This window comes from Lipotes vexillifer, unplaced genomic scaffold (genome assembly GCF_000442215.2).
Source record: "Lipotes vexillifer unplaced genomic scaffold, Lipotes_vexillifer_v1.1 scaffold169, whole genome shotgun sequence".
In the NCBI taxonomy this organism is placed as follows: domain Eukaryota; kingdom Metazoa; phylum Chordata; class Mammalia; order Artiodactyla; family Lipotidae; genus Lipotes; species Lipotes vexillifer.
In genome coordinates this window covers 532,488-547,049 of record NW_006793375.1, presented here as the reverse complement: position 1 = coordinate 547,049, position 14,562 = coordinate 532,488, and the positions used below count along the sequence as shown (strand labels likewise).

The following is a 14,562-nucleotide window of genomic DNA, read 5'->3' as shown; positions in this document are numbered from 1 at the left end:
TGACATCTTAATAAATAAATCACTGTGAACCAGAGAGAGAAGTCTTCAAAATTTATCAAAACAGCTGAATTAATCAATACCTTGATTTACCAGTGGAAGGCATATTTAGCGGTGATTACCTTATGGCTGACTGTACCTCAACAGCAGGAAGGGTGTGATTCCTTGAAGGATCGGTAACCACAAACCAGAATGACACCCGCTGGGTTACATTGCAAAGTAGGACGTGGGAAATTCTGCAGATGATGAGAAGAAAAAAAAGTACACTATGAGCGAATAATACCAAATTGCATTAGATATTCCACTCTGGTGTTATTACCGTCTTAAGAGGTGAAGAAATGTCTTACTAAGAAGAAAATAATATAGGAAATTTCCTTTATTTCAAAATCATAGACTTGGGGATCATTCCTAAAATAAGGAATCTACCAAAAAAGAAAGAAAAAACAGAATGGCTCAGTAGAGGGCATTACGTATCTCATTCTTCATCACCTGTTAGCTGACAGCATCCCTGTTTCCTCAACTCTTGGCCTCTCTGACACAAAAGCCTTTTGTGTTTCCTCATCAGGATCTTTTTAGTGTCCTCTTCATTCAGCCTTCCACCTCTCAGAACCAGACAAATCTGTTGATTGAGGACTTGCTTCCTCTCTTGGCCACTGTTTCCACCCCTCTCCTTACTCCAGTAACTGGGGTTGGCCCAACAACAGACCTCCAGACTGAAGTGCTGCAACATTTACCAGCAGGCTTTGAACACTGTTTTTGTGGGTACCTGCTTCCAACTATAAATTGGAAATGTGCCTCACTCTACTCTGTATACCTGGATCACCAGTAGAAATGACAAGAAAGAAATGGCATTAGTGTTCAGATTAGAGACAATCTATATATGAATGTATGAAATCTATGAACGTAGAAAATAGGAGAGTCCACAACAAACCAACGTTGTCGGAGCTAAAAAATAAGCCCCGAAAGGCTTTCACCAGGTCCTTAAGAATAAAATTATAAAAAGTGACATTAGCAAGCATTCTAGAAGAAACACACAGCCTCTGTAGAAATACAAGTAAATTTGCTCTTTTTCCTTAAAGGAGCATTCAAGTGCATTTTGTTCATTTTTACAGTAATGAAAGAGAGTGCCCTTCAGTCAATTTTCAGGACCTGGTACATATTATTATATTTTCTCCCTTTAAATGTCAAGGGCAAAAAGTGGAGGGCTCCCCCGCCACCCAGAGCCAAGCGCCTGGGCCAGCAGTGGGAGCTGAAGGAACCCCTGTGCTCAGAACACAGGGGCGCCCCGCGGGGCCCCGGGTCCGCGGGGCCCCGGGTGGGTCCGCGAGGCCCCGAGTGAGTCCGCGAGGCCCGGGCCTGGCGCGCGCAGGACCTCGTGCCCAGAGGTTCCGACACCCCACGAACCATCCCACACCCGGATGCCAACGGTCGCCTCAGCGCCGTAAGCTTCGCGTCTACAGACTTCGGGGCCGCCCAGAAGCCAAAGCCCGTCGAAGGTCCGAACCCACTGACCCGCGACCATGGGCAGCTACCTGAGCATGTACCTGGGCACAGCCAAGGCCATGCAGCCAGCCCACGCCCGGAAGCGCCGGTCCCCACGGTTCCCATGGACCGGGCCCGCCCGCGGCACCTGCCTCCCAATGGGCCGGGACGGGTGCCAAATCCTGAGCTACCGCCACCGCCGCCGCCAGCAGGCTCTGGTTCCGCAGCAGGCAGCCGCTCCCCGCCGCCCTGCGCCGCTGGAAGTACTACCCGGTCCACGGGTCCTCGGTGCCCCAGGGCTGGAGGCGCCTTCCCAGCGGGCCGCCCCTCCGCACCTTCTCGGGGCTGGGGTTTTCCGGCCATGGCAACGGTTTCACGATGAGGTCCCAGTGGAACGCCCGCCTCTCCTGCCACACGCAGAGCCTGGTGGACATCCGTACTGCCCCCGTTGAAAGCCTAAGCAGCTTGTCCACGTGTCCGCCCAGCCAGAAGTCCCCGGACCCCTGTGCTAAGGAGACCACGCTGAGGGCCCTCAGCCGATGCGAGGAAAGACAAAGGCGGCTCGACGGGCCTCTCAGGTCTGAGAGCCCCGAGCCCAGGCTGTCGGCCTTCCGGCCCGTGGTGAGGAATGGAGTGGTCCCTGTCTTTGGGCCCAGGCCGGGGCCTCTGAGAAGAAGCATCTGCTCCCGGTGCAAGCGCCTCTGAGAAGAGGACACTGAGCCCCGGCCTGACAGCAGCCCTGCCTGAGCCTTCCCTGCCTGCCACCCACCCTGCTGTGAGCCCCCCCCCACCCGCCCAGGGCACAGTCAGAGCCTCGCTGGAGAGATGGGGGCGGATCAGCACTCCCGGGCCTGGGCCTCCTGCAGCCTGACATCCCCCTTGAGTCCTGAGAGCCAAGGCCACCTCCTCCTGACACTCAAACCCACATTTCTTTCACCCAGCTGACCCCTGCCCTACCCCTTCCTGAGTCACTGGCAGGGACCGCCAGGCCAGCTCCCTCCACTCCAGCCAGGAGCTGCCAAGCCCCAGAGCCACCTCTCCTACCTGCAGAGCCCGCCCCGAGGAAGCACCGCTGACGTCCAGGCCTGCACTCCCTCCGGCCCACCCACCCTTGCTGCCTTTGCCCCTGAGAAGACCCTTCTCGGAGGACCCTTCTCAGGAAGGCGTGCTTCTCCCCTATTGCCCACTTCATACAGTTTAAAGGTTGTTCTTATTTTAAATAATACTAAAATAGCTTCATTATCCTAGAGATTTTCATGGTCTTTCTTTCAAAGATTCAAACATTAGGATTTCATCCACATGATGGTTTCTCCACCCTGGCTCTGTTGGGGCCAGACAAGTCTTTGTGGGGTGCAGACCTCTGCATTGTAGGGTTTTAGCAAAATCCCTGGTCTCTATCCTCTAGGTGCCAGTAGATAATCCATATTGTAAACATACAACGTGTCTCCAGGCCCTGCCAGATGTTTGGGGGGGGAGGGGGCGGTGCGGGCGGTGCACAATGACACTGGTGGAGAGCCACTGAGGGACAGTGACCTCTACTGGCAGAAACAGTCAAGCCCGGTCTCCCAAAATGTGCCTTTTTCAAAGACACAGAGATGAACAAAATGAAGTGGTGTGTGCTTGGCAAAAACATATCCCCCACTTTGCAGAATGCTGTGGGGTGCGAATGACTCATGTTTTGGGCCTTATTAACAATCAGACAATGCGGTTTTTTAAAATGAGCTACTCATTTATCATCTTCAGGTTGGCAAAAATTGAAAAGTTAAAAAATATCAAATGCTGGAAATGATGCAGAGAATTGGAATCCCAGGCAGTGCTGTGGGTGTCGACGGGTCCAGCCCTTCTGAAGCGGCATTTGGAAGTGTTTCCTAGAACACAGTGCGGCCACCAGAAACACTTACACACACACACACACACACACACACACACACACACACTCTGATGAGGATGTTCTTCACAGCCCCCTTTGTCAGAGCAGAGAATTGGAAGAACCTAAATGTCCACCAACAGGGGAAGGGATAAAGTAAATATGGTATTGCTATCAAGGGACTACTATTCCACAGATTAAAGGAAAGAAAGAGCCCAGGGTTTCTGCATTGTTCGGTCTGGGCCAGATAATTCTATGATGTGGATGCCCTATGCGTTGCAGGATGTTTAGAAGCAAACCTGGCCTCTGTGGACTCGATATCATCAGGACCTCCTCCAGTAAAAACAATCAAACATGTCTCCAGCCACTGCCAAACACTCGCTGAAGGACAAAAATCACCCCCAGTTGGGAACTATGGAACTAGAGTTACACATTTTTTTTTAAAAGGTATATCTCAAAAATACACTGTCAAATGAAAAAGATGGGAAGTGGCATATTATCGGTAGCATAAGCCATTTATATAAATCAAAAAAAATACAAAGTAATATTGCTGGCATAATGGGGGGGGGGGCCGGAAACCAAGTAAATGGTCATTTGGACACTTTGCCTGTATTGTTCTTTCCATCTAAAGCCTCTTCAAATACTGTTCAAACATGAATTTCAAGGTTTCCCCTTTAGAGAGTCAGAGAATGAGCTGTAAACATAGCGAAGTCCCTTCTCCCTCCCATGCAGCACGCTTTCTAAGGGGGCGGAGACAGAAGGTAAACATTTAAATAAATGTATACACCGACAGGTGGGGAGATGTGCCATGAAGAAACCAAGGCAGGAGGAGGGATGCACACAGCTGCATCGACACACTGTGGCCCAAGCGCTTCCTCTGTCCCCATCACCATGGAACCCACTATCCCTTACTACGAATTCAAGTCCTTCATTCCGTGTTTCCACTGGGTGGCAACTCATGCTTTAACACGGCACCTCAGCAAATAACAGGAAAATATGTTATCTACTTAGAAATAAAGATGTCCAAAACATTAAAATTGCTGGCTGAAAATATTAAACTCAACATTTTCAATGGAGACAGTTACTGTTACATAGAAAACATCCTGGGCTGAAACTCTATAAATCAAGCTTTTATTCTGAAGTTTACTACCTGCCATTTGCTAGACATGAGACAAGGCACTGCACTCTGCGTGAGTTACTAGAAAGGGCTTGAGACCTTCTTGTGTCAATGAGGGTACGGTTAACTGCTTAGGGTCTTCCTCAATAGAAGAGTAGTAAGTATCCCTCCTACATGATGGTTTAGCCAGGAAAAGTAAGTCAAAGATTTTAAGCACACAAAACAGTAAGCTTCTGCTCTACAAATATCAACTATAGAAACAGAACTACAGAGATGTGTTTATATTTTGTTCTGATCTAGGCAGTTGAACTGGTAATGAGTAAACCCAGTTCCCAAAGTAGCGAGCTTGTGGGGAAAGGGCCAGGGGAAAGCACACCCCTGCTTCTGGAGCCAGCTGCAAGGCAGAGGCTGCATAGGACGATGGAGACACCCTCGTGGGCTGGGGCTTCCTCCTTGTCTGGATGATCTTTTGGGAAATTAACGGATGTCCCGGCTACCGCAAGAGTAAGACACTGAGGTCCAACAAGAGATAAAATTCAGGCGGTGGGGAGCTCCTTCTACTGTGGCCATTCCCGCCACCTTCACCGTGGGAGTATCCGCCCAGGGGACTCAGGTGCAACACGAGGGAGAAATGGTGGGTGGGACACCGTCTGCTTGTGTCCACTGCAGCCCAGTAGACGGGGCCCTGGTTTAAGAGCCAGGACATTAAGCATGCTTCATTCACTCACAGATGTTTACCAAGAGCTAACAATGATTAGCCACTATGGTTAGGGAGGGTTAGGAAAAGAGTTCTACTGCAGGGGCATTTAGATTGCACGACCCTGCTCATAAGTGCCAGGTCTAGGAGTTTAGTGCTGTTAAGACACTTGAAGATCAAGGTCACAGTGTGAGCTCACCAGAAAATTAAAACCAAAGTGGGAGCCAAAACTCCCGAGATGCCCGAATCTGCCCACAAGACTCCATGCTCCATCGGAGAACACACCCAGGACAGAGGGGAGGGCACAGGGCTTCTGGATTCCACGTGGTTTGTCCACAGTCTTTGTCAGGAGGGTCTCTAATTTCTATCCACAGTAGAACTTCATAGTCTCCAAGCTTTGAGCACCGTTTTCAATTTTATCAGCTGAGCGTTCCCTGGGAGCCTATCAAACACTCTGTCCATCTGCAACACAAGACTTCTCTGGGCCCTGGGCCATGAGGCCAAGGCCCAAGTCTACCCTGCACTGTGCGGCCCTGTATTCCTGAAGTGTGGCCCGTGTGGGCGCTCAGTGACTGTGATATGAATAGATGGATGAATGAACTAACAGAACGGAGTAATGAGCTCCACTGTTTTTACTCACTGTTTCTACATTATTCCAAGAGAGAGTAACTGAGAAAGTAAACTGGGCCAGCACGGCAATAACAGAAAAGGGAGGAAGGAAAGGAGGGAGATTACTTCCCTAATGCTTTGTTTCCCCAAGCACAAATATTCAGACAACATAACACAGACAACTCTCTAGTATAAGAAGACTCCTGAATATAGTGCAGATAGAGGTAGCCAAGAGGAAGTGTACATGTAAGGAAAGTGGGTGCTAAAGGCAGTAACATGAAGACTGATTTACAGATTTCAGTAGATAATTTACTTCGCGACCAAAAGATGCAGATTCCTTCCAGCGATAGATTATGTCCAACCAGCGTGACTTCTTCCACGCCCTTTCTTCCAAATGTGACCACACTGAATGTCCTCTAAGATTTGCACACAATGAAAAATTAATCAGCCGACAGCACTTACTGAACTAAACATGTCTTTTAAAGTATGTTTTGATGTAATGAATAAACTGAAATGCCTAAATCTTACAAAGTTCTCATCACAAGAAAAAAGATTATATCACAATGCACGGTGACGGATGTTAACTAGACTTACTGAGGTGATCATTTCACAATACACACAAATATCAAATCATTATGTCGTATACTCACAACTCATATAATGTGATCTGTCCATTATACCTCAATAAAAATAAATAAGTAAATAAATGACTGAAATGGCATTAGCACAGCTAAACAGCAAACCTACGCTTTCAAGATTTGTAAATACAGATGGGTCTGATGGAATTCTTTGTATTCACTGGAATAATAATTTTGTCCGACTGCTTCACAAAGCTGTAGTATTTACACATATGCAGTCGCTCCTGTCAGCAAATCACTAAAAGGGTAGAAAGGTCCACTCCCGCTCCTCAAGTGTGGGGAGCCCTGGTCTGAAGGTAACTGTCTAAGAACTGGCTCCACCGCCACTCCTCATCAGTGGCGCCAGACAGGGCCAACTAGGGTGGGAAGAATCGGGCTCTTGTTTCTGGAAATCAAAGGACTAAATAGGAGCTGAGCTGCTGTTTAACAGGCACGAGACCGTTAATCCCCTTACTGTGGATACAAGAGCATGTTGTTCGTTCTTAGATCACAAGGCTTATCCCTGAATAATTAGGCAGAGGAAGAAATCCATTCCGTGCCGAAAATGATAAATTATTCTAAAAAACCAATATTGGAGTAAACTAGGCAATTAGGTTTCTCAGTTTTCCTGGAAAATAGACTAAACTTAATCATATTTTCCTGAGATAATAATACTTTCAACATTTAAAAATTCCTATGAGGGCTTCCCTGGTGGCGCAGTGCTTGAGAGTCCGCCTGCCGTTGCAGGAGACGCGGGTTCGTGCCCCGTTTCGGGAGGATCCCACATGCCGCGGAGCGGCTGGGCCCGTGAGCCATGGCCGCTGAGCCTGCGCGTCCGGAGCCTGTGCTCCGCAAATGGGAGAGGCCACAACAGTGAGAGGCCCGCATAACGCAAGAAAAAAAAAAAAAAAAAAAAATTCCTATGAAACTATTTTAGAAAACCTGGCCTAAACCTTATTATAAAAACTTGAAAACACCTGTTTACCGTCTTCAATCAAAGTCCCAAGAAACCTTCAAGTAATCTGATCCAATGAAAGCAGAACTTTCTACCACTTAAACTTGTCCTTCCCTCTTCCGTTCTAGTTTTAAGAAAATCCAGGGAAGAGCAAGAAAACCACGTGATATCAAGATCTGTAAGTAATGCTTTCAAAGGAACTGTCTTGCTTCTGTCACATTTCGTCCGTCTTCCATGACTCCCAGGGCCGGCTTCTTGGGTGTGGGCCTGTGCTGTGTGGGACCTGGATTTACCCATCATTTAAATCTCAGGGCCTACCTAGCAGCCTACGCAGCAGGCTTCCAACAGAGGTTACTTAATTCTCTGGCCCCCATCCAGCAGTGTAGCGCACAGGCGGCCTCAGGGGAGGGCCCTCACACCACTGCCTCGGGCGCTCTGTCAGCTCTTTCTCTCCCTCACTCCCTGACAGCATCTGGAGGAGGCGCGATGGAGCTTGCCTGTCACTTCGGGCCCTTAAAGAGCTCAGGCCGGTCTGATCAAAACCTCGACGAACTGTCTTCCCGCCGCCCCGAACACACAGCTTCCCTCGCCCCGGCCGTGCTGGCCTCAGCGGCCGGCTCTGCTCTTTTACTCTCCTGGCTCCACCCCTCCTGCGCTTCGCCCCTTACCTCCCCGCAGTCCCGCTCACTGGGGGATGGAAAAGGGAGGTGGGAGAGCGCGGGGACCCGACAGGAGAGAAAAAGGCAAGCTTCTTTTCCCGGAACTAGCCAGGCTCCTTGTGCTGCCCTCTGGCCGCTGGTGGCCCCTGCCGGGGCGGGTCCTCGCGTTCTCCACCCAGAGTGCACCGGGGGGGCCTCAGGAGACCGTCTGGGGACCTGTGCACTGCCCCTTCCCCTGACAAGGACGACGCACTCTGGCCGAAGGCTTCCATCTCGCCCCTCCCTGCCCGCTCTGCCGCCTTCCCTTTGCCCTGCACTTGGATCTCGGGCCCCACAGGCAGCGACTCGTGCAGCTCCCTCCGGAGGCGTCTGCTTGGCCCCGGGCGGGCAGCCCTCCGAGTGCAGGCTGTTGGCAAAGCCGCCCTCTCACCCAGCCATGGAGGCTCAAGCCAGCCTTTGCCTTCAGACTTCTCCAGCTAAGAGGCAGGCGCCAGTTTCTGTTCCACCCACGGGACAGTCTCAGTGGCTGGGGACACCATCACGGTGGCTCGCGCTCCAGGTGCTGCTACTCTGGTGGCAGCTGGAAGTGGCCCTGGGAACGTCTGCAAGCTGGGGAGTGGTGTGCCCCTCCCTCCTCTCGCAGACGACTCCTCTCTCTACTAGCAGCTCCGCCTGACCTGAGGTGGGCAGGGGAACACGCAAGGGGGCCGCTAGTGTGGCCTGGGCGCTAACTCATCACACGGACCCAGCTGTCAGCTCCCAGCGGGCTGCGTGGTGCACCCGCACCGGGACCCATCCCCGCCCCTGTCCCGCGGGGAAGGCCGTGGACACGCCACACCCTCTCTGCAGGGCCTCGCCCTCTGCCTCTCGGACCCTCGACCTTCTCTTTCACTGCCCGCTTGGGGTCATGGTGACTGGACCCGTTCAGCTCTCCTGCAAGTCCTTCATGGATGTGGCCAGGACCTCGCTTTAGAAAGAACACCCTCTGGCAGAGCCAATCCAGCTTATACTGGCTCAAGGGTAGGCTGGCGGTACGTTCCCAAATATGCAGAGGAGACACTGAGCCCTGTGTCACTGGAGGTGATCACGCTTGATATGAGATACTGTAGTTAGGACTGGGTGAAAGGTGGGACGAAGAGTCTTCATGACTCTTCATTATTTGACTCTCTGTAGTGAGTTACTCTTTACATCTTCCACCCAGTGCATCTCAGTAGCTCTAAGTTTTCTGCAGTATCCATAGAATAAGCAGTGACAGGATAGGAAAAAAACGATTTAAAAAACCGGCCAATGTTCAAGATTTGAATCCCTAAAGCCATCCTAACAGGCACACTTCCCACCCTCTAGAATCCACTCTGCCTCACACTGGCACCAAAAGACCTCTGAAAAAGCACATTTAAAATAGGATCCGTTTGCCAAGCTAGTGGTGCCTTTCTGTTACCCACCACACTCAGGAGAGGCAGCCTGTCTGGGAAGTTGTTTTCAATTCATCTTGCATTGTGTGGTGCCCTTTCCCATAGAGGAAACCTGCTCATGTAAAGAAGCAGCCACCGTTAGGGGGCAGCACTTGTACTGCATCTTAAACACATCCCGATTCATGAGGCACCCCTCATCCCTCAGCCTCGTGAGAGCAGTACTGCTTGCTGGGACTCAAGCTGCCTGAGCATTTACAGGAAAACAATTTGTTGACCCCAATCTAGGTTTGTGCACTTTTCAATTTTTCAGCTGACATTGGCAACAAAAGCCTCTATATAGCCTATGCACCCAGTTCCAATTAAAACACCTTTGCAAATAAACCAGATTACATATTCACAGACTCCTACAATGTCCGGGTTCGGAAAAATCAAATTCTCAAAGTGAATTCCTCAAAACTAATCTGAAATGTTACATATTTAAATTAACTTTTCCTAAGAATGGAAATGTGATGTAACATAGTCATTTACAAGGTGAAATTTAGGTACTAAGAGGAAGTAATAATACAATGAACACAGCGATGTATAAAATCTGTTGATCAAAAATGACAATAAGATAAAAAGAGACTAGTTGAGGGGCTAGCATTGTGAGATGACCAGCGGCTGCTTTCCTTATATTTTTCTCTTTTCTTTCGTTTTTGAAAATTGAGGTATAGTTTTATGTACAATATTATATGTTTCAGGTGTACAACACAGTGATTCACAATTTTAAAGGCTATAACTCCATTTATAGCTGTTATAAAATACTGGCTATATTCTCTGTGCTGTATAATATATCCTTGTAGCTTATTTATTTTATATATAGTAGTTTGTACCTCTTAACCCCCACCCCTATCTTGCCCCTCCCCCTTCCCTCTCCCCAGTGGGAACCACTAGCTTGTTCTCTATATCTGAGTGTGTTTCTTTTCGTTATACTCACTGCTTTATTTTTTAGATTCCACATATAAGTGATAACATACAGTACTTGTCGTATTATTTCACTAAGCATAATAGCCTCCCAAGTCCATCGCGTTGTTGCAAATGGCAAATTTTCATTCTTTTTTTCGGTTGAGTAGTATTCCATTGTATGTATATGTACATATGTGTGTGTGTGTGTGTGTGTGTGTGTGTACACCACATCTTCTTTATCCATCCTTCTGTTGATGGACACTTAGGTGGCTTCCATGTCTTGGCTATTGTAAATAACACTGCTGTGTACATTGGGGTGCATGTATCTTTTTGAGTTAGGGTTTTTCTTTTTCTCTGATATATACCCAGGAATGGAATTGCGGGGTCATATGGTAGTTCTATGTTTAGTCTTTTGAGAAACCTCCGTACTGTTTTGCACAGTGGCTGTACAATTTACGTCCCCACCAACGGTGAACATGGGTTCCCTCTTCTTATATTTTTCCTTTTTTATTTTTTGGAAGGCAATCTTCTCATTTTAATTTCTAAAAGGTTATTATAAATTGTTTTGGAAAGAATGCTTCCGTTTAAAGGCATAAGATAAAGGCAAATATATCTTTTCTAAAAATCTATAAAACAGGAGTAAAGTTCACGTAGGGCATCATTTTGTTTTACCTTACACCTCCTTCTTTTAATTTTTTTGAATCATGTGAATATGTTACGTATCTTAAAATACATACATGTGTTGTGTATATATGTGTGTGTTTGTGTACATGCAAATCCACATATCATATGTTTATTTTGCTCCCCCAAATTTTACTCTTCTGTTTTATCCCTTATATTCACAGCCCATGCATAATACATTGTGGGTCTGAGGAAGACAATAAATAGAAACCCTCGCTGCCAAGTTCTCAATAAAATTAAGACAAAAGAATGAAGCAGACAGGAGACCAAAATAAAAGGCTGCATTGGAGGATATGACTTTTATCAGCGGGCAAATTTCCTTCCTAATTTTAAAAATATCCTGCGATGAGATAAATTCATCTATAGTGACCCAGGCAGAGCTGAACCGAGGCAGGTATCACCATATTCTGGTGTACTATGCAAGATATTTAACACCTTACGATCTGGCACCTACCAATCTAAACAGTCTACAGCTACAGACAGCACGGACAGCCGTGTGGGTGTGTAAGCTTGCCCAGGCAGGGCCTGATTCTGTACTTAGTGTGAGGGGCAGCGCAGAAAAATGCGTGCTGAGGGCAGGCCAGCTCCTCAAGAGAAGGGAACCCATGCCCAGTTTATCCCTCCAGCCCACCAATCAAATCAGTCATTTCACCTCTCAAGGGAAGAGTGAAGTAAGGGAGTAGAGAGAAACCAGGAGTGTTACCCTAATCACAAATGGAGATGGAAGGAAACATCACAAACAGGGAAGATTCCTTCGGAAGAACAGATTCAAATGTAAAACTATTAAAAGTTGTACTAAGGCTTTGAAGAAAATAAACAAGGTGCTATGACAGATACCAACAGTGCGATGAACCTATACATATGTAAGTTATTTTCAAAATGAGTGCTATGCACTTATCCCCTTGCCCCCCAAGTTCGTATGTTGAAGTCCTAACCCCAAATGTGAATGTATTAATATTTGGAGATAGGGCCTATAAGGAGATAATTACAGTTAAATGAGGTCATAATGGTGGAGCCCTGATAGAGAGGATTAGCACCCACATCCAAAAAGGCACCAGAATGCTCACTCTCTCCCCTGCCACTTCCCCCTCAACAAAGAAGAGGTCATGTGAGCATACAAAGATTTGGTGTTGCCTACAAGCTGAAAGAAGAGGCCTCAGAATGAAACCTACCTTGTCAGCATCTTGATCTTCAACTTATAATATATAACTTCAACTTATATAATATATATTATATATACAGAGAGAGAGAGAAAAATGTAGAAAGCTTATGACATGTAACTACAAATTTTTATATTTATCTTCATAGTGCCTATTGAATGAAGAGCATTGTTAGAACATGATATAAACTATAAGCTGAGCTAGATTATAAAGGTTCTTTTTAATGTTGAATTAAAATGTGGGTCCCTTAAAAATTAGATGTATACCTTATTTTCAAGATTGAGCTTTGAATTAACGTCCTGTCTCAAATAATACTTGCAAACAATCAATTTAGACTTTTCATCGCTTACTTACTCAGTTGCTTCTCTGTTGGGAACTCTTCTCATGGAGAAAGCCACCATCGCTTTGAAGAGATATTCTTCATTTGTATCCCAGGCATACTGAAAGAGAAGTAAAACCGAAGGTAAAGTGAAGAGGCATGGGGTAAAAATTGGTCCACTGGGTTCTAACTGTGGCCACACTGGTGTTGGTGTGTGTGTGTCTGTCTGTCTGCGTCTCTCTCTCATCTTCCTCATACAATGAAGACTGGAGACCATGATAAATCATGTCACCACAATGTTCAGGATAGAGTTTCCTGGCTGTTCTATCACTGTAGGTGTGGTGTGTTTCCCATTGCATTATCTTCTTCCAAATCTGCAGTATTAGTAGCCAGTCAACGAATAGGTCATTTGGGCATCTCATCCTGGACATAAACAGTTGATTCCCTTCTTCCCTTTCACCTTTCCCTCATAAACTGACTCCCCTTCTCAGCTTCCTTCCCTTTATTAACACCGGTACAATTTTACTTTTTATATTCTTAGCTGAAAACTTGAGTGTATGTGTGTATTATGGGCTGAATTGTACCCCCCTACAAAGAAATTCATATGTTAAAATCCTAACCCCCCAGTACCTCAGAATGGAACCATATATGGAGATAGTGTCTTTTTTTTTTTAACATCTTTATTGGGGTATAATTGCTTTACAATGGTATGTTAGTTTCTGCTTTACAACAAAGTGAATCAGTTATACATATACATATGTTCCCATATCCCTTCCCTCTTGCGTCTCCCCCCCTCCCACCCTCCCTATCCCACCCCTCTAGGTGGTCACAAAGCACCGAGCCGGTATCCCTGTGCCATGCGGCTGCTTCCCACTGGCTATCTACCTTACGTTTGTTAGTATATATATGTCCATGTCTCTCTCTCGCCCTATCACAGCTCACCCTTCCCCCTCTCCATATTCTCAAGTCCGTTCTCCAGTAGTCTGTGTCTTTATTCCTGTTTTACCCCTAGGTTCTTCATAACATTTTTTTTTCTTAAATTCCATATATATGTGTCAGCATACGGTATTTGTTTTTCTCTTTCTGACTTACTTCACTCTGTATGACAGACTCTAGGTCTATCCACCTCATTACAAATAGTTCAATTTCGTTTCTTTTTATGGCTGAGTAATATTCCATTGTATATATGTGCCACAGGAGATAGTGTCTTTAGAGAGGTGATTAGGTTACAATTAGATCACTAGGGTGGGCCCTAATCCAATATGACAGGTGTCCTTGTAAGAACAGGAAATCTGTCACAGACACATACAGAGGGAAGACGTGTAGACACAGGGAGAAGACAGCCATCTAGAAGCCAAGGGGAGAGGCCTGGAACACATCCCTCCCTCACAGAACTCAGAAGGAACCGACCCCGCTGACACCTTGATCTTGGACTTCCAGCCTCCAGAATGAGAGAAAACAAATTTCTGTTGTTTAAGCCACTCAATCTGTGGTACTGTGTTACAGCAGCCCTAGCAAACTGAAGTGGCTGACTCCACATTTTAGGTGGTAATCAAGTGTAACTGGAGAAAATCACAAAACAGGTTCTGTGGCTTAACTCTAAACTCATGATGACCTACTCCCAAATTGCCTGGGATCCCCTTAGGATTCTCCATCAGTTTTCTCTCTCTCATGGTTCACAATGACTATTTCAAAGCTCCTTCAGGCCTCCCCAAATCTCAGTGCTTCCCTCAAACCTCACTCTCACTAGGCGCTCTTGTTTTATAAGTCACTGATACATCTCGAGTCATCCACTTACACTCCCCCGCCCTCCTGACACCAAGAACAAAACTTCCTCCATAGGCACATGTCTTATCCACATCCTCCCCCGAAGGGCCAGATGTGGTGTTTCTCCTCCTGTCAACGGCTGTTCTGTCCACCTCTATTGGGAACGCTTCCATTCGGCCCCTCCCAGGATCTAAACAATACAGTTTCCCCCTCTCTTCTGTGCATTCAGTGCTGACTGGAGGCTGTCCATTGACTCTGAACCATGCTCAACTCTTTCC

General features: G+C 47.0%; 1 protein-coding gene across 1 annotated transcript in view; it reads right to left on the bottom strand.

Moving 5' to 3' along the window:
* The window catches only part of CLTRN (collectrin, amino acid transport regulator), a 39,559-nt gene that overhangs the window by 20,317 nt on the left and 4,680 nt on the right, over window positions 1-14,562 (bottom strand). Inside the window, exons 3-4 of the mRNA XM_007466326.1 lie at window positions 12,553-12,638; window positions 120-233 (exon numbers count right to left, since the gene is read on the bottom strand). Of these exons, the coding sequence (XP_007466388.1) occupies window positions 120-233; window positions 12,553-12,638 (200 nt within the window). The remainder of the gene's footprint in view (window positions 1-119; window positions 234-12,552; window positions 12,639-14,562) is intronic.